This window comes from Onychostruthus taczanowskii, unplaced genomic scaffold, assembly GCF_017590055.1.
Source record: "Onychostruthus taczanowskii isolate IOZ18803 unplaced genomic scaffold, ASM1759005v1 scaffold25, whole genome shotgun sequence".
Lineage (NCBI taxonomy): Eukaryota > Metazoa > Chordata > Aves > Passeriformes > Passeridae > Onychostruthus > Onychostruthus taczanowskii.
Genome location: NW_024499796.1, coordinates 4,215,877 through 4,234,797, shown reverse-complemented (window position 1 = coordinate 4,234,797; position 18,921 = coordinate 4,215,877). Strand labels below are relative to the sequence as shown.

At 44.2% G+C, this 18,921-nt stretch overlaps 1 protein-coding gene across 1 annotated transcript in view; it reads left to right on the top strand.

The window, feature by feature from the left end:
• Positions 1-17,378, top strand: part of BRINP1 (BMP/retinoic acid inducible neural specific 1) — an 88,158-nt gene extending 70,780 nt beyond the window's left edge. Inside the window, exons 6-8 of the mRNA XM_041406677.1 lie at positions 4,940-5,176; positions 10,408-10,630; positions 15,914-17,378. Coding sequence (XP_041262611.1) covers positions 4,940-5,176; positions 10,408-10,630; positions 15,914-17,054 — 1,601 coding nt within the window. The 3' untranslated portion in view covers positions 17,055-17,378. The remainder of the gene's footprint in view (positions 1-4,939; positions 5,177-10,407; positions 10,631-15,913) is intronic.
• The last annotated feature ends 1,543 nt before the right edge of the window (positions 17,379-18,921 follow it).

Sequence of the window (18,921 nt, the reverse complement as noted above, 5' to 3'; positions counted from 1 at the left end):
CCTAAATGATTCCATGAATCCACGTAGGCTTTGGGCAGGTTGATTTCGGGGAGGAAGGTGCAGGCTGAATGGTGCTGCACTTGTGGTTACTGGGACAAAAAAGAATCACTAATTTCTAAACCAGCATCCTTGTGGGCCCAGCGTGCATGACATGCTCTGGAGTATGTATATGCATATATATACACAATATTTATCACAGAAGGTCTCCCTTTTTCCCAGCACTCCCTGGAGCAGGATCCCTGTGGTGATGCAGGGCAGGGTGCCAGCAGCTCTACAGCAGCCTCTTGGGAAATTTGTGTTCCCCGGACAAGTGTCCCAGGAAGAAATTGGAAAATTTGACTGAAAAAAAGCAACACTTTGAAAAATTTCAGGAAATCCAAATTTCAGAGGCATGTCCTGTTGTATCAATGCTGTTATTGAGAGTATATGGCAATATTGGAGCATAGCACTATTTCAGTGAGGTGCAGTCCTTCTGTGCTGTTCAATAAACAGGAAATGTTGCATAGCAGGTATTTGCTACATCAAATATGGTCATATATTATAATACTATACATAATGCATGTTGTATGCAATACTTATATATTATTAAATATATTATATTTCAATATTTAGTATTATAATCTTATATATGTGTAAATACCCTTATATATTATACATCTATAGCTACATAGAGAGATGTATTATATAGCTGCATAGCATATATGATAGTATAACATTAGAATTTACATTACAATTACTATTAAAGCTTTTTCCAAGATGGAAAGAACAGTAATGGCAACACAAAACATTTCAGCTTTTCACTGCAGTGAAATGAGGGAGTATGAAAAAATACATTTAGAAAGTCAAAAGTGCTTTTGGAGTCAACATGCTCTCACAAAATGCTTCAATGGAACTGCATTTTCAACACAGAACTCTTCTGTGGAAAATGTCTCAAATAGCTCTAATTTAGAGCTGGGGAAATTTACCTCTTTTAATGCAGGAAGCCTTTTATATACAGTCTAAAGCCAAACATCTATCTCTAATAGATTTTTCTGGGTGAATTAAGGACATGTTCCCTTGTCAGATACTTCATATTCTGCCTGTAGTTATCTAAGATAAACCTATATCAAATCTGTGCTGCTCTTCATGCTTTACCAAGTGGCAGAATTCCTCCTCTGATCAATAAATTACCTTCAAAACTAAGATTTTCAAGTTGGCAACAAACTTTCCTTGTGCATCTGTTATCAGCTCCTGAGGCTGCTGTTGGGGATGAGCCCATTCCTTGTGCCCCCTGGCTTGGATTGAGGGATTCTTCCCATGGAAATGGTCCAATATCCCAGTTTTTAAGACCAGCTTGCCCCTCCTCTTGGCTGCTGACATGAGGTTGTTTCATCAGTAGACAGCCGTGAAAGATTGAAAAAAAAAAATATATATATATATATATGTGTGTGTGTATATGTGGCTTTTTTTTTTTTTGAATGTTTGCAATATCCAAATACATTTCTTAAAGAACAACACAGCATTTGGGATATTTTATTAGGGTTGTGGCTGGCAGCAGGGCTTTCCCTGCTAGCACAAGCTGCTCAGTGGGGCTGTTATATTCCTTGGGATTACAGCTTTCCTGCTTTACAGGCAGCAACAGAAGCACCCAGAGCAGTGGTCTCAAAAGATTGATGCTTTACTGACAACCATAACCCACTGAATTCCAGCAATATTTAGTCCCTGGGCATGGGATAGAGCTACACATGAAAGAGAGGATGCCAGGACTGGGTGAGGTGTTGCTGCTGGCACAGAGCTTGTAAAATCTCTTGCTGAGATCGGATCACAGAGATGCTCAAAACTAAAGCAAAAAAATTGATATGAATCTGCCCTTGTCTGGGGATGATGAGGAATCTGTGAATATTTATGTGTATATATAAAAAATATGTTTCTGTGGAAATAGGCACAGCTGTATTTCAGTAACACTGGTTTCTTCCACAAGGAAATTCCTGGCTGGAAGACGTGAGTCACTTGTAATCCCAGCAGCCTGTTTAAAGTCAGGGGGTTGTGTTTGGAGTTGCACACTGGTGCTCCAGTGAGTGGCTGGATTTGGGTGTCACTTGTGCAAACACAGCTGAGTGTGGGCTTCTTGTCAAATTCTTCAGGCAACTGATGGGTTCCAGCAAAACTGCTTTTCTGATGAAGTTAAGTAATTATAAAAGTGCTTTGTTGAGTTGGTGCTAAGTGTACAGAAATCTGATTGCCCTTTAAGCATGGCATTATTTCTTACAAGAGGACGTTTCCCTGGAAATGTTATTTTTTTTCAGAAGTCATGAGTTTTATGGGCAAAAAGAGAGTATCCATGTGAAGCACTGTAGTAAAACATGTTGTGTTTTGGAGATTACAGAGTATCCATGTTGCTGCATCTGCTGGAATGCACAGTGGATGCCCCTTGCAATGGGAGGTGCTTTCCCTGAAACTTCAGTTGCTTTTTTCACCCCTAATACCTCCAGGAAAAAAAATCTCCAAAGCCAGGACAATTTGTATCTGGGACCAAACAGCCTGTTGTGCTTTATCCAAGTTAAAATTCAAAGAGAAACTGTGGAGGACTTAAGAGCCTGAGGTAATTTGATCATATTCAAAGAGCCAGAGCAGGTTGCTCCTCCATGAAGCAGAGTGGAAAATGTGCTCATGAGACTTGGACCATGAATGAAGAGTCAGTGCACATCAAGAAGTCCAGCTCTGCTCTCATGTGAGCTTGAAAGCTCAGTGAGTGCAGCTGCCTTGGGGCTCTCTGCTTCCCTTTGTGGATCAGCGCTCCAACAGCACTGCACTCTCATTCCATCCCAAAGGAAAGTTTGGGATCCTGGCAGGTGGGGCCATCACTAATACCAGTGTGAGGATTTGACAAGGGACTATCCTCAGTAGTGGTTGTTTCAGAGAAATCACAGAATTCCAGAATGGGATTGGAAGGGGCCTTAAAGCTCATCCCATTCCACCACCCTGCCATGGGCAGGACACCTTCCACTATCCCAGGGTGCTCCAAGCCCTGTCCAGCCTGGCCTTGGACAATTTCAGGGATTCAGGGGCAGCCACAACTGCTCTGGGCCTCCCCACCTTCACAGAATAATTTCTTCCTAATGTAAAATCTAAACCTACTCTCTTTCAGTTTAAAGTCTCTCCCTCTTATCATTACAATCCCTGGAAAAGGCTGAGCTTCAGGACTTCCTGAAGACAGCAGGAAGAATTCTGAGCTTCTTGTTGAGACACATCTCAGAAAAGACCAAAGGGACCTCAAAATAATGATCCTCTGCAGGCTGGTTTTGAGGTGTTTGCAGGGATGCTGTCCTGGTCAGCTCTTTGTGTGTTCCTTCCAGTCCCCAATAGCAATGCAGAAAAGGCAGCAGGATCTATGCAGAAAGTGTCTCTGGACTGGAAACCCATCCCTGTGCAAGTGTCACAAACACATTCCCAGCTGGAGGGTGCTCCAAGCTCATCCTGCCTGGGGGCTCCCAGCGGGGTCAGGCAGAGGGGCAGCTTGCTACCACCAGGCACGGTGCTCACCCAGACCAGGGGCAGAGGAAACAGGGCTCCCTGTGCCTACCACAGCCTCCTGAGCCCCCAAACCTGCTCTTCCGGAGGGACCTCATTAAGGCTGAGGTGCTTCTCTGGATCCAAAAGCAAAAGGGTAATGGGGGTGCCAGGGTCACCACCTGCTGTTTTTCTCTTGTCTCAGGTGAACACAACCCATCAGAGATGGGCCTGCACTCCTGAAAGGGGTCACAACCCTTTTTGCCATTCCTGCACACTCTCGTCCTCTGAATTATTGTCTGATTTTCATTCCACTCCAGTGAGCTGTCAGGCATGGGTCTGGTAATGCAGGGCAGCAGAAACACAAACAGATGGGTAATTGACCCGCGTGCCTTCATTACCCCGCAGCTCAGCGCTGCCATCAACTCCCCGCGCTGCCACTCCAGCCCTGGCCTTTTCCAAGGGGGGTCCCCTGAAAGGCTTGGAGTTATTGTCCCCTGCCTCGTGCTCCACAGACACTGACAGGGGCTGACAGGCAGCACTGGCCAGGTAGAAGCAAACAGCTGTGAATCCTCAGGGAGATCCGCAGGGAGTCTGGAGGAGGACGGGATGGAAAACCATGTACACCGTGCACGGGGCAAACACTAAAACTGTTATTGCATCCTCTGGTACCTGAGCAAGGGGGCACTTACACTGATGCCTGCACAGATGGATGCATACACAAACACTTGCCATGCAGAAAGGGACAAGGGGATAGATCTCCCTGCTAATGTAAGTCTGCCAAGCAACACTGAAATCATCGCCACTAAATCCATTTGCACTTTTATAGGATTTGGCAAGTAGCCTTTCTAGCAGGGAGCAAGCTGTGAAGGCTCAGGTGCCCAACTCCTGTATTTATGCTGTGGGAGCTGGGCACTTAACTCTGCAAGGGACTTTTATAAATCCCCTCTCGTGTTATTTTCCCTTCTTCTGTTTTCCGTTCCTTTTTATTTTCCCTTTCACTATGTAGTTCCCTTTTTTCTGTGGAACCAAACCCATTTAGTATCTCTCAATACAGGTCAGGACAGCAGAATGCTCATTGCTTCAGAACTAGCACTTGGTTTCAGGAGACAAAAAACACCACACCTGGTAATAAGGGAGGCTTTGCATTCAGGGTCTTGTACTGTGCTGGGGTCTGAGAGTGGGGTGAAAGGGTTTTGGGGAAGGGGAAGTTTCTTGTTACCCTTCTCCTGCATAGGAGATGGGCTCTCTTCTCAGCTAAATCACTACTTGCCCTGGAGGAATGCAATTTGTACCTTCTTTATTCATGACGACTTTTAATTCTTCACTATAACTCTCTCAAGCTGTTAATGAAATGGCTTTTGAAAAGAGGAAAAAATACCTGAAATTACTTTTTTATTTACTTTTTTTTAAATTTTTTTCATCCATAATCCTGTTGCTCTCTCTTCAGGTCTCCAGATCATCTTCCCTCAGTATTTACAAGAGAAGTTTGTCCAGTCTGCCTTGAGTTACATCATGTGCAATGGGGAGGGCGAGTACATCTGCAGGGACAGCCAGTGCGGCTGCCAGTGCTCCGAGGAGTTCCCGCAGTGCAACTGCCCCATCACCGACATCCAGATCATGGAGTACACCCTGGCAAACATGGCCAAGACCTGGACAGAAGCCTATAAAGATCTGGAGAATTCAGGTAATTGAGAAAAACTCGCTTTTTCAATTTGTGGCAGGTCGTATCAGGTAAAAATCTTTTATTCCCTCAGTATAATGCTTTAGTTTGGCCAAAAATTAGAGGATATTGAACCCAAACCCAGGGTCTTAATCTTGAGGGAATACCCTTTTTTCCTCTATTAAACACACAGACAGGAACACACACCACACATGGAATTATGTGTACAGGGATATTTTCCATGCAAGTACATGTTTGGTTAAAAAGTCTGATTTTTCATATCAAACATCTCCAAATCTCTCTTTTAATAGTTCTATGGATAAACTTCCACAATGTGAATGATGCAGAAACTGCTTTTCAGATTTGCATGAATGCTTTACTTTGCTTTGGTGAAAGCAATTCAGAGGGAAAAGTGCACACAGGGCAGATGACACCTCCTTTGAGGCAGGGAGGAGAAGGGAAAATGACTCCTCTGTCCTGCAGGGCAATGTCTGCTGCTGGTTCCACTTTCTCCCCAGGTGAGGCTGGGGGTGTCAGCAGAGTTTGTTCTGTGTTGGTGATGGTAGTGGGAGTAGTTTACCCGTAGTAGGTGTGTTGTACTCACAGGATACACACTCCTGAGGGCTTGAGGTAGGAAAGAGCAACACTTTCAGTGAACTGTCTCCTTCAGCAAGTGGCCTGGTTGCCCTGAAACCACACAGGCACCAAGCAAAACTTCATCAGGAGCTTATCCTTGTGCTGACTCTCATCTTTCAGTCTTAAGCAGCCACTTTCCAACATATTTTCTTCAGTGATTATTGCCACAACTGCCCAGATCTCCATTTCAGGAAGAAAACTGTGGGAAAAGGACCATCTACCTCAATTCAAGACAAATCCTTCTTAAGTTTTATTTCTTTCTTCATGTTAAAAGTCACCTTAATCCCTTTAAAGGCTGAAATGCAGTAGACTGTGATGTTTCCTCAAAGGGCTGTTGAGGATTTGCTTCATACTTCAACACGTGGCCCCTGCTGGTGTTTGTGCTGCTGCACAGATCCTTATGTCCCACTCATGCTGTCACCCTGGTGCTCCAGCAGCCAGGGTGGGAGTTAATGGCCCGAGGCTAATGACCACCCTGACCAGATCCTCCCAGGTACCCTGGGCAGCCACAGGGCTGGGCAGTTCCAGGAGCAGGTCACCAGCTAGAGAGCTCAGATGTTTTCTCTGAATTTCTATGGATTCATGGATGGGTGAGTTACACCAGGGCAAACCAGAAATGTGGATTTCAGGAGCTTTTGCCAGCTCAGTATACACAAGTTTACAAGGATTGCTGGCAGTGCCTGCCAGCACAGCTCTGCCACTGGTTATGTGTTAGCAGTTGTTAGTTCTGGCACAGCATCTTCACACAAGGTGCTCAAGAGCCACAGGCTGGTCTCATCAAACCCCTTCCCATCCCAGGGGATCTGACCCAGCACTGAGAAGGTGAGAGCCCTGTGGAGAGGGGAGTTCCAGTCCCACACTCTGTCCTTGCTGCACTCGATCCAAGCACAGGCCAGGGTAGATAATTTTATTCAGGCTCCCTCCCCTTGAGATTTGAATGAGGGAAGGTGTTTTTCATTTGCCATGTTAAAGTGACATATTGCAGTGCAATTTCTGCCATATTCCACCCAGGGCTGGAGGCTTTTCAGGGCTAGATGGAGTGATTATCTTTATGTCTAAAGCTGCTGCATCTGATTCATCACTTTGATGCATCATGCGTGAACTTATCCTTTGAGATAGAAGTTGCTATCACAAAAGACTGCAGTATTAGTGTTTTGCTTCTTTGTTTTAATAAATATTCCCAATAACTAGAGGATTTTCTTCATTATGAGCAGCAGAGGAGAAATCTCTGATGACATCTGAAGGCTTTTCCAATAAAGTGGACTGAAAGGCACAGGAGTGCTCTGAAAGCAAATACCATTTTGCACAGGAAGCCACTGAAAGCCCAAAACATTTGTATTCTGCTTCTGGTCTGTGTTGGATCCTCTGTTAATTTGAAAAAATTGTGCAGGGTGAATCAAGAGTTGCTGTGATTTGGAATAGTATCTTCAAAGTCAAGGAGGCTGCAGTGAACTGAAGCTGCTTTGAATCAGCTCAGGAGATTTTTTAGCCCTATGCTTCACTGCTTGTGGGTAAATTGAGAAAAATAACACTGCTGTATTCTCGGCATTTTAGAATGACTGGTCAAAAAATTCAGTGATTGTGGATTATAAACAATGCCAACCTTTAATTAAGTCATTTGGTGGAGTTAATCTGTTTGTTTATTCAAGACCATTGCTTTCTGATGTAAATGGGATTTTTTATTTTTTTTAACACTGGCAAAAGGAAAATTTCATCTGTGAAAGAGATGTCTGACCTGTCAATTCCCCGTGGTGCCACCTTCTGCTGAGTCACTGCCTTAGGTATGGGGTGACTCAGCAGAAAGAGGGGCCAAGCTGCATCATGGGAGGTGTAGTTCCAGCCATCAGCAAGGTTTGCTGTGCAGAGGAATAAAATAACCACAAATGCAAACAGACTTGTTAATTAATTGCAAATTCTCAGGGTTAAGAATGAACTATTCCCAGAAACAGGGAATATCCCCATCCACACCACTGGTTTCCAGGCAGAGTTATAAATAAATATAAATAATGAAGAAACTGCGTTGGTTTTAAAGTACTTTTCTTTTTCTTCATCACCCTAATTTTAAGCAATCCCATCCAGCTTTTGTTTTGCCAGATTTGCTGCTCATTTGTTTTTCCCCCAACGTTGCACTGCGGTAGCAAAATGTGCACACTGCACCGAAATTCCTGCCTCGCCCGTCTCGATGAAAAATGTACCACATTCATCATCACAGGGAAAAGAGCCTGGGCTCCTGCACAAAAAGGCTTTTGAGGAAATTGATTTATAAGGGGCGGGAAGCAAATGCAAGGCTTTTACTGCTGAAAGGTACCCGGAGTAATCAGCATGGTCAACAGAAGCAATTATACCTGATGGTGGTTTCAGAGGCCCACGGAAAAGAACAGAGTCAGGTTTGGGGAGGAGAAGGGCACTGGCAGCAGCATTAAAAACAGAGTGAAAACCTGAGAGATGACTAAAAAAAAAAAATCTCTTGGTTATCTTTGGGGGAGAAAGGAGACAAGCAGATGTCCCACGGATGTTGGTAGTGCAGAGATGATGATTATTTTGATGAGGAGCTCGGTTACACCATGTGATGAGTAGGATGTGAACATCCACTTACCATCCATGTCAGGATGGGACTGACTAATGTACAGATATCCTTTGTTAGGCAGTGAGCATGAACTGCAAGTTGATGAATAATAGGAAATCTCTTATGCAAATATCTTTAACTTTGTACTATAGGATTTAAATTATCTGATTTTTTCCATTAATTCTATGGATTATTTCTTTTTTTATTTGAAAAGATGTCAGCCTTTACAAGCTCTTCATTTCCTTCTGAAAATAGGATGAAGGAATTAAAAAAGAAAAAAAAAAGATTGGGAAAGGATCAGAAATAATGTAGACAATGTGGAGGAAAAGATGGCTATACGTCTTGTTGGCTTGTTTGGGAAGTTTATGGCAGGGTCCTAGTCCAGCTTCCCTCTAGAAGCAGGACCACAGCCAGCACTAGGTCAGGTCAGCCTTGGTTTTGTCTAGCAGAGTCTAAAATGAGAGATTTTTATACATCTCTGATCATGTTCCAGCACTGCATTACCTCCAAGTGACGGAGTTTTGCAATAAATCATTTTAATTTCTCAAGCTGCAAACTGCGTATTGCTCCTTGTTATGGAAACTGTCTCTCAAAAGAGGAGTTTTGCTCATATCTGTGAATACCTTTTGCTGTAATTAAATATCCCTTGGCCTCCTCTTTACCAAATGACACCAGTGCAGCTCCCCACCCCTGACTTTGCAGAACTTGTGCTCAGAGCACCTGGGTGTCCCTCAGCTCTGCCCTCCCAGTCTCTGTTCATCCCTTTTAGGTGGGTTCCCCAGGCGTAGCAGTGCCAAGAAAAGGTGAATATCAACTTCCCCAACCAGGATTCAGCCCAGTATGAAGTTTTTTTTCCAGTGAGAACAGGATGTTGACCCACCTCAGCCCCCAGGACCTTCCTCCACTGATTGTGCCCAAGCCTGTGCTGACACCTGAGGTTTTTCTCTCCTGGTACAAAACATTGCTCTTGTCGTTATTGCATTTGATGGAGTTCTTATTGTCCCACTCATTGCATTTCTCAAGGTCTCACTGTGTCAAATATGGTTTTCTAGCATCAAAAATTGAGTTATTTTCCCCTGAGAAAGTTGGAACCATCTGGTTTTTCCTCATCTGAGGATATCCCAGCCTGGTAATCAGAGTCTGAGCAAACCACCCTTCTCAGGTAGGAAGGAGGGGCTGACCAGAAACAGTATCAGAATTTCTGATTGTGATGAAAAAAAAAAAAACCCTCAAACAAACCCTGCATAACGGTGGGTTTTTTTCATTATCAAACAAAATAAAATGGAAATAAAGTGATCAAAAAACAACAAACACAAGAAACAGCAACACTGAACAATATATTTTTCGATCAATTGGATTTGTTCCCTTTGGCTAAAATTGACACCTTTTGTTCTCACCCGAGCCCTGCAAACTATTTTATTTTATTTTCCTCATTACAAAATGCAACTCATTTGACTTCAAATGGAGTTAAATGAGAGATAAGAATCAGAATGCTCTTTTTAAAAAATGCAAAAGCAGGACATTTTTACAGCATCCAAACCTTTCCTCTGGGGAATTTTTAAAGCTTTGTTTTCCCCCTTTTTTTTTTAATTCCACAGCAAAATGCTTTGCCTTCAACAACAAACAGCATTTCAGGACCAGCTGAAAAAAACTGCAAATGAGAACTCTTTAACTGAAAATGATTGCAACTCCCAGCTTTTTGTTTATAACCCTTAGACTATCACCTCATGTTCCAGGAAATTTCTGTGTTGTTTTTTTTTTTTTTTTTTTTTTTTTCTCTCCACCATGCACATTTTAATTGTGTTGTTTCACCTTGATATTCACCATAGGGTTGTTTTTTTTTTTTTTTTTTTTCCTATTTGGGAGCAGCAACAGCCATGGAATTAGTGGCTTCCAGGGGCAGAGTGACAGAGCAGTGAGTTAATGGACATCACCTTCCCCTGGCAGAGCTGATGGCCTCGTCATCTCTGCTCTTTCTCCACCCTGCTAATAAAACCTTTGTCACAACTCAGAAACCTCCGTATTTCTCCCCATTTTTTGGTGTGTGTTCCAGATGAGTTTAAATCCTTCATGAAAAGGCTACCTAGCAACCACTTCCTGACCATTGGGAGCATCCACCAGCACTGGGGGAACGACTGGGACCTGCAGAACCGCTACAAGCTGCTGCAGAGCTCGCTGGAAGCCCAGCGCCAGAAGATCCAGCGCACCGCCCGCAAACTCTTTGGCCTCAGTGTCCGGTGTCGGCACAATCCTAACCACCAGCTGCCTAGGGAAAGGTACCTCCATCCTTCCTCAGGCGTGGGGGAGCTGGGCTGAGGGGCTGGTGGAGCTGAGCTTGAGCGTGGGACTACTCCCAACAGGAGTGTTTGGATGTAGGGGGTGTTTGCGTGGATGCTTGGGGGAAAGGATAAAATCTGAGTGGGTTGAAATTCCTGGAGGTGTAGGTAACTTTTTTCACATTCCTGACTACATTCATATCCCTTCTGTGTGGTTTTACCTACCCAGAGGAAAGGGCATAACTTATTCTTTAAGTTCTGCAAGAATATGTTTAGTCTGTTCTGCAGACTAAGCTGCTTTTTTGTGGATTTCCCTCAAGATCCACAGCTGAGCTTTCAGCCTCTGCTTGCAGTTAAAAGAGACATGTGGAGCACAAGGTGCTTCAGCCCATTTTTGCATTGTGCTCCTCAATATCTCTAGAGTAAAAGGAGAAGCTTTAGTTTCACTTGGAATATATTACATTTTTGCTGGGAGATGCAGCGTGAACCTGTAAAACCTCACTGAGCAGAAGCCTTGCAAGGTTATTACAGGTGGAGAGAGCAGATTTTCCATTACAGCAATTATTGATATCTAATAATCCCCTCCTGCTGGCTCCTTTCAGCCCTAACCCATAGCTGAGTTGCTTCAAGTCATTTTTAGAGACTTACATTTTTGGATATTCATAAACATCTCTTGCTGTGTCTTTCTACATTGTCTGGACTGAAGCAATATGGAAAATGTTGGGGGAAAAAAATTAGTCTGAGTGCCTTTTCTTCCATGCTTCTCTTGGAAAGGTCAGGCCAAGGTAATATTTGAAGAGAAACTGTTTGTCCACTTCCTTCATTACCTAAATATTCTGTTTCAAGACAAAATTGACAGACTGACTGGTGTCTACACCTCTCATCCAGCTCCCTGGCTGCTGAACACGCTGACTTTTAATTTCATCACTGTGCAGCTCAGAAAACCCTTCCAGGGCTTAACACCTCTTTAATTACCAAGAAATCTCATGTTTCTAGACAAAAATTTGATGGACTTACTAGGGATGAGAAGAAATATCTATTAAATGTAAGAGATTATGAAATAAAGTATTTGGAGAGCTTCCTAAACCTGGCCCATCCCTGCCAAGTGGCTGAGCTGTTCTGACCAGGCTGAGTGCTGGAGGAGCCACAGGCATGTCCAAGGTGGAATCTTTAGTTGTTTTTGAATTTTTAACAACAACAACAACAACAAAGTGAAGCAGCAGTGAGGAAATCTCCATCCAACCATGTTACTCCAAAAGATTCAGACAAATATGTCTTCAGCATTTATCATCTATTTTAAAAACCCAGCCAAGCAGAAAGGGAGCCTCCAACTACTACAATGAAATGTGGGGGAAGGAGGGTGGAATGGATGATGGCAGATGGGTTTTTAACTGACTGATGTGCTTGATTTGTTTAAGTCAACATCAGCAGGCATATTATAATTTCTTTTCTTGTTTGTCATTCTGCATCTGCAGCTAGGCAGGGGAGCAGTGTGGTGGGAGCTGTGTAGTGGAAGAGGTGCAGCCCATCATTCTCCTCACAGAGCTGGGAAATACTCTCATTTTCTAATTGTTGCTGTACAGAATGACAGAGGCTTATCAAGAATGCCAATGGCTTTGAAAGGATGGCATGGTTCTATTAAGAGCAAGCCTCTCTCTCTTTAATACACATAATTGTAAGCCTGCATTATACATTCAAAGGCAATGTAAAAAAAAAAAAAAAAAGAGATTGCAGTTGATTGTCCTCAGGGAAAGGAATAGCTGGTGTTTCCAAAAGGAAGATAAGAAAGGAAGAGTATGGATTCTGGCAATTAGGCTGATTCTCCATGACCCTTTGCAATGGCTAAGGAGACAGAAATATCTATATCTATACATCTATATATCTGTATATCTATATATCTATATATCTATATATCTATATATCTATATATCTATATATCTATATATCTATATATCATCTATATTTTATCTATAGAAATATAGATAAATATCTAGATATATCAATATATAAATATATAGGTATAGATATATAGATACTGATATATTTGTTCTGTACTTCTTTTGTCAAAATCCAGGAAAGTTTACAGGCTTAAAACAGAGGCAAGTCTGCTGGTTTAAAAAGGAGACCACTCCTCAGTTAATAAAACTTTGATGTCGAATGATCACCTGTGGTTTTATTTTAAAGCACTGGATGTAAAATAGAAATAACATCCAATGGAGAGAGGGGTTATACATGTTCTGGCTTGCAGCCAAAATACATCTCACAGCTGCTGAGGAAAAAAATAGCATTTTTACTGCACTGTTCCATACAGAAAACCCAACAGTACCCCCAGAGCAGCTAGTGCTGGTTGGAAAGTGAAAAGTGAATTTACAAAGGAAATTATTTAAGTCCCTGTCTTTTTTCCTGCAAATAAAAACCAAAAATCTGTCTGGCTCCCTGTTCCCAGCATTGACACATGTCCAGTGAGCAACAGTCAGAAAACACTGCAAAGTAATTCTCACTCAGAGCTTGGCCTGCAGGTCATATTTATTTTCACTTTAGAATAATGGAATTATTGAGGTTGGCCAAGACCTCCAAGCTCAGTGAGTCCAACCTGGGCTTGATCCCCATCTTGTCGCCCCAACCAGAGCAGTGAGTGCCACATCCAGGCATTCCTTGGACATCTCCAGGGGTGGGGATTCCCACCACCTCCCTGGGAATATTTTAAATGAAGATCAATGGCTACTCTGGCACAGGTTTCCAGCTGTTCAACAGTGGATCTTTCCAGCATCCTCCTGCTCTGACACCTCTTAGGTACAAAGCCATGACAGGGGTGTGTTTTAAAAAGTTACCTCCTGTCAGCTCAGGGGCTTTGGCTGGTCCTGGGTATATTCTTAACCTGTCCCAGTTGCAAGAAAAAATGGGGTAATTTATAACACTTCACTTCTCTCTCACACTTCCCATTGTCGTATTTGTAGCTGATGCTCAGCACTGCCCTGGATTCTGCATTTTTATTTAATTACATCCTTTATTGCTGCCATCAGCAGATGGTGGGTAGTCTCCTGTTTCATTTTCTTGGTTTTTTTAATCCTACTTGTGTCTTTGCTGAAAGCTAAGACACACGCACACACACACAAACAAACAACCTCCCATCCATCCTCCACAAAGTTCATCCGGGGAACAGGAAATTTACTGGTGTCCATTGCAAGATATCATCTGAGGTTTCTTTCCCATTTTGCTCTGCTGTATAAAGAAGGACAGAACTATCCAGTAATTTTTTTTTAAGACAGAACACACCCAAAATGGACAGAATGTGATCACCTGACTCTAATTTATTCCGTTCCTATGGTGGTCCTTGGTCCAGCAACTCAGGGCATTATCAACACTTAAAACCTGTGTAAAACATCAGTCCAGCACTGCACAAATCCAAGTGCATTTGACTGGCTTTCCAAACAGGAGGCACAAAGATTCATATGGGTGAAAATATATTTGTATTGCTGAAAAGTGAGCAAAAATTCACCTGTGAGCATCTCCCTGGGATGGTTTGGAAATGCTTGTTGCTGTCAGCTTGTGGCTGTGTTTTACAGCCACACTGCACTGTGCTGTCCCCTCCCCCCCCGAGGCAGAGCTGTCCCAGGAATTAAGAGGAGCCCTGTGCACTTTGTGAGGGACCAGGGCTGTCACTGTGTCCCTCTACAGCAGATGTTTATGGAGGTCACTGCCTTGCTCCCAAGCTCCTCAGCCAACCTTGTTCTTTCTGCCAGCAGAAGAGCTCCTCTTGGCTGGGAATAGGGGGAAAAGACCCTGGGAGCCCTGTACCACAGGAAGAATGTGAAAATTGTCTGTTCACATGTCCAACAATTGAGAATTTTTCTTCTAATGCCCTTCCTTTTTTCTTTGCCCTGTTTTTCCCTTCTTTTTACTTCTTTTCTTCCTGCTTTTCATTTCTGCCTGTTCTCTTTCAGTGGTTGCTGTTGCAGTTTTTCCCTTTCTCCACCCATTACTCCTGCCCACCATGTTTCTCTCTCATTTTTCATTTTACCTGCACATTTTCCTCTCTTTCTTTCCCAACCTTTCTGCTTCTGCTCCTTGATTATTTCTTTCCTTCCAGTGCTTTCCTCTGTTTTACACTCTCATCGCTCCACTCCCTCCCTCCCCCTAATCATCTTGCTGTTCTTTGCTGCTGTATCATTTAATGCCTTCTTTGATACAGCCTACAGCTTAATGATTATTCGGAGGTCAGGCGATGCAGGTGCCATGAATTTCACTAATCCAGCTCTGAGAGCCTCTGTCCATAATCACTCCTCCTGTTCTACAGGGGCTGAATCCTAATTTGTCATTAGCCAGTCCTCTCACTGCAGCACTACCAAGAACTTTTTGCCCAGAGGAGACAATGAAGTATTCATTAGCCAGGGGGGAGGTGGAGGGGAGGGAGCAGCGGCTGCACACAGGGTTCTGCTGAAGGCTGCTGAGAAAGGAGTTGCTGTACCCAGCTTTCCTGGGGCAGTGGGAAGGGGGGAAAGGGGGAAACAAGGCAACATGGCAAGTGGGTTGTGCAAAAAGTGAATGTGGGTTGCGGTGTCATTTTCTAGGAGTCGTTCCAGGGCTGCAGGATGTGGGGTTGAAAGTGCTGATCCAGTAGCTGTGGGAGTGGTGGGGCTCAGGGGTGGGTGAGTGGGGCTGATTTTAAGGGAGTGACTTCAAGAGGTGATTAATTAGCAGAAGACTTTTGGGGATTTTAAGGAGGAATAGTTTTAGCAGCTTTGTCTCTGTGCATCCTGGCTTCCACCCTCTTTTCTACTCTTCTGAGCTCTGCACCATAAGCAGAGGTTGCTTTGCCTTGTCCTGTTAGGGGTCTGTTTTTTAGAGGGTGGGGCCAATTGCCAATGACCTGAAGAGCAGTTTTCTCCTGCTAGCCTGGGAGTTCTGCTGCCCTTGTGATGTCCTGATAGCCCCCTCTGGCATGGCTTTATCAGCTCCATTCCCATGTCACTGTGGCCCTGCTGGGATCCTTGGCAGGACACAGTGCCTCTCTTGGCTCCTAGTGCAGAGTGAAGAGAGAGAGCTCAGGTGAGCATTTCTACCTGGTAGCAATTTCTTGGAAGGATTTTGCTCATCACCAAAGGAGTAAACAGCAGATGAAAGATTCAGTCTAGAAATAGACTGGAATAGCTCCCAGAAGCCACGGCAGGGCATTGATGTTCTGAGAGCTCTGCCCTGAAAACACTGTAGCTCCAGCAAGATGCCAACACCAAGTTCCTGTGAGGCCTTACAGTGCTAATTCTTCCTTCTCCTCACCTGCAGGACGATACAGGAATGGCTTACCCGAGTCCAGTCCCTGCTCTACTGCAATGAGAACGGGTTCTGGGGGACGTTTCTGGAAAGCCAACGGAGCTGTGTTTGCCACGGTGGCACCAGTCTGTGCCAGCGCCCCATCCCCTGCATCATTGGGGGCAACAACAGCTGTGCCATGTGCAGCCTTGCCAACATCTCCCTCTGCGGCTCGTGCAACAAGGGCTACAAGCTTTACCGAGGCCGCTGCGAGCCCCAGAACGTGGACTCGGAGCGGAGCGAGCAGTTCATCAGCTTTGAGACGGACTTGGACTTCCAGGACCTGGAGCTGAAGTACCTGCTGCAGAAGATGGACTCCCGCCTGTACGTGCACACCACTTTCATCAGCAACGAGATCCGCCTGGACACCTTCTTCGACCCGCGGTGGCGCAAGCGCATGTCCCTCACCTTGAAGAGCAACAAGAACCGGATGGACTTCATCCACATGGTGATTGGGATCTCCATGCGCATCTGCCAGATGCGCAACAGCAGCCTGGACCCCATGTTCTTTGTCTACGTCAACCCGTTCAGCGGGAGCCACTCGGAGGGCTGGAACATGCCTTTCGGGGAGTACGGCTACCCGCGCTGGGAGAAAATCCGCCTCCAAAACAGCCAGTGCTACAACTGGACCCTGCTGCTGGGCAACCGGTGGAAAACCTTTTTTGAGACCGTCCACATCTACCTACGCAGCCGGACTCGGCTGCCCTCCCTCCTGCGCAACGAGACTGGCCAAGGGCCCGTGGACCTTTCCGACCCCACCAAGCGCCAGTTCTACATCAAGATCTCAGACGTGCAGGTCTACGGCTACAGCCTGCGCTTCAACGCGGACCTCCTGCGCAGCGCGGTGCAGCAGGTCAACCAGTCCTACACGCAGGGCGGGCAGTTCTACTCCTCCTCCTCCGTCATGCTCTTGCTGCTGGATATTCGGGACCGAATCAACCGCCTGGCGCCTCCTGTGGCCCCGGGGAAGCCCCAGCTGGATCTGTTCTCTTGTATGCTCAAGCACCGCCTGAAGCTCACCAACAGCGAGATCATCCGAGTGAACCACGCCCTGGACCTGTACAACACCGAGATCCTCAAACAGTCCGACCAGATGACAGCCAAACTCTGCTAACCCTGGACTTAGCAATGGACACTTTGGTGATTGATCCTTTTGCTGTATAAAAAAAGAGAAAAATAAAACAAACAAAAAAAAACTCAAAAAAAAGAAAAAAAAAAAGAAAAAAGAGAAAGAGGAAAAAAAGTAAAAAGGAAGAAGTAAAAGTGGGGGGAAAGAAAAGGGGAAAAATAAGATTTGTAAAATGTAATTAATATACAAAAGAGGAAAAAAAAGAGGAAATTCTTCATTTGTTGAAAACTAAACCCGTTCTAGCAGCTGTATAAGACTGTCAGGCATGTTTGTTATTTCTATAATCCGTCATAAAAGGGTAACACCGTACTCTCTCTTGACCTTGGGGGTGTTGCTTGTGAGTCCTCAGGGGCAGCAGAGGAAATAAAGGGAGGAGCAGAGAGAGGGGCAAACTTCTGTACTGAACTGTCAAGTTTTCTGCTATGCAGGTGCCAAGACAAAGAGACATACAAAAAAAAAAAAATCTAAGGAAACAAGCAAACAAACAAGAGTTATATGTAAATGTAAAAGAGCTACCATTATTCCTATAGTGGGAGTAAATGGTTAAAGATAAAAGATATTTCTTCTGTTGAGATTTATGCCAGCTTTATGTTGAGTTATTCCCGCAGCCTGTGCTGAGCTTTGCTGGAGGACAGGAGGGGATGGCAGCCCTTGGGGAGTCAAACTGATCCCTCCTTGGTGAGACCACACAGAAAAGGTAGAGGGTGGGTGCAGGGCTCAGGTGTCCTCACTTTGGGATTTCCATCTTGGAAGACATTTCATCAGAGGTAGAGGCTCAGCAGATGCTGGAAAATGGGATGTGTTGGGTTGTTTAGCTAGACCTGCAGTTTGTGCCCCACACTGGGCTGGTGCTGCCTTCAGTGGTGCCAGAGAAGGAGCAGCACCTGTAAATCTTCACTCACTCATCTTTCAGGCCCTTCTACATATTCCTAAAGCAGAGAAAGCCAAAATCACAAAGGCAAAGCTGAGTTTGTCTTTCTGCCTCAGGTGCTGGGTTTTCCAGTAGCACTGGGTAACCCTCATCACCACAAAAACTAAAGCACAATGCAAGGGAATACATTTCCAAGGAAACCTGGAGACACTGAAGGGTACATAGGTCATTTTTGTTCACTGGGAAAAGAAAAAATCCTTTTTACTTTCTTATGTTTCTGTGGCTGTGAATAATATCCTTGTCTCACTTACACTTTGTCCACAAAAAAAAAAAAATACAGCAAATATATGAGAACATTTTATTAAAATATATGCAAAATTAGTAAAAGGGAGGGGTGGGAGGGAAGAGCACAACAACCAAACCTATCATGAATTTGCAAGGATAAAGCCAAATTAAAAAAATTGAGCTATCAAAAAAAAAAATACTAAAATAACCAAAAGGTGGGTAAAATTTTTTGAATGTGTGGGGACGTGTTTGGATTTAAACAAAAAGTAGGATGTTGAATGGAGCGTGTGAATGAAGGATCATCTGAGCTGGGTGATGAAGTCTCAACACTGTGGGAGGTGAGTAGTGAGGTGTTTCTCTTAATTTCACTGGTTTTTTTAGATGAAGTTGATTGAGAAGTGCTAGTGAGAGACTGGAATTCCTGCCCTCCAGAAAGGGAGAAATAAATCTCTGATCCTGATGGCTTCCAGAGGTGGAGGAGCATTCTGGGGAAAACAGGTCTGAGCACAGGGCACAGTACTGATCCAAAGACCAAGATTCAGGTCTGGCTCAAGACTTAACGTGTTGATTCAACTGAGTTCAAAATAGTCTTGTAGGAATTTTGACTTTACTTGAAGACTTTGGCTGAGATTTTGAGAGTAACATCAGTTCATGCATTGTAGTGTTGGTCATGTGACACCAGGGGCTTGGGCAATT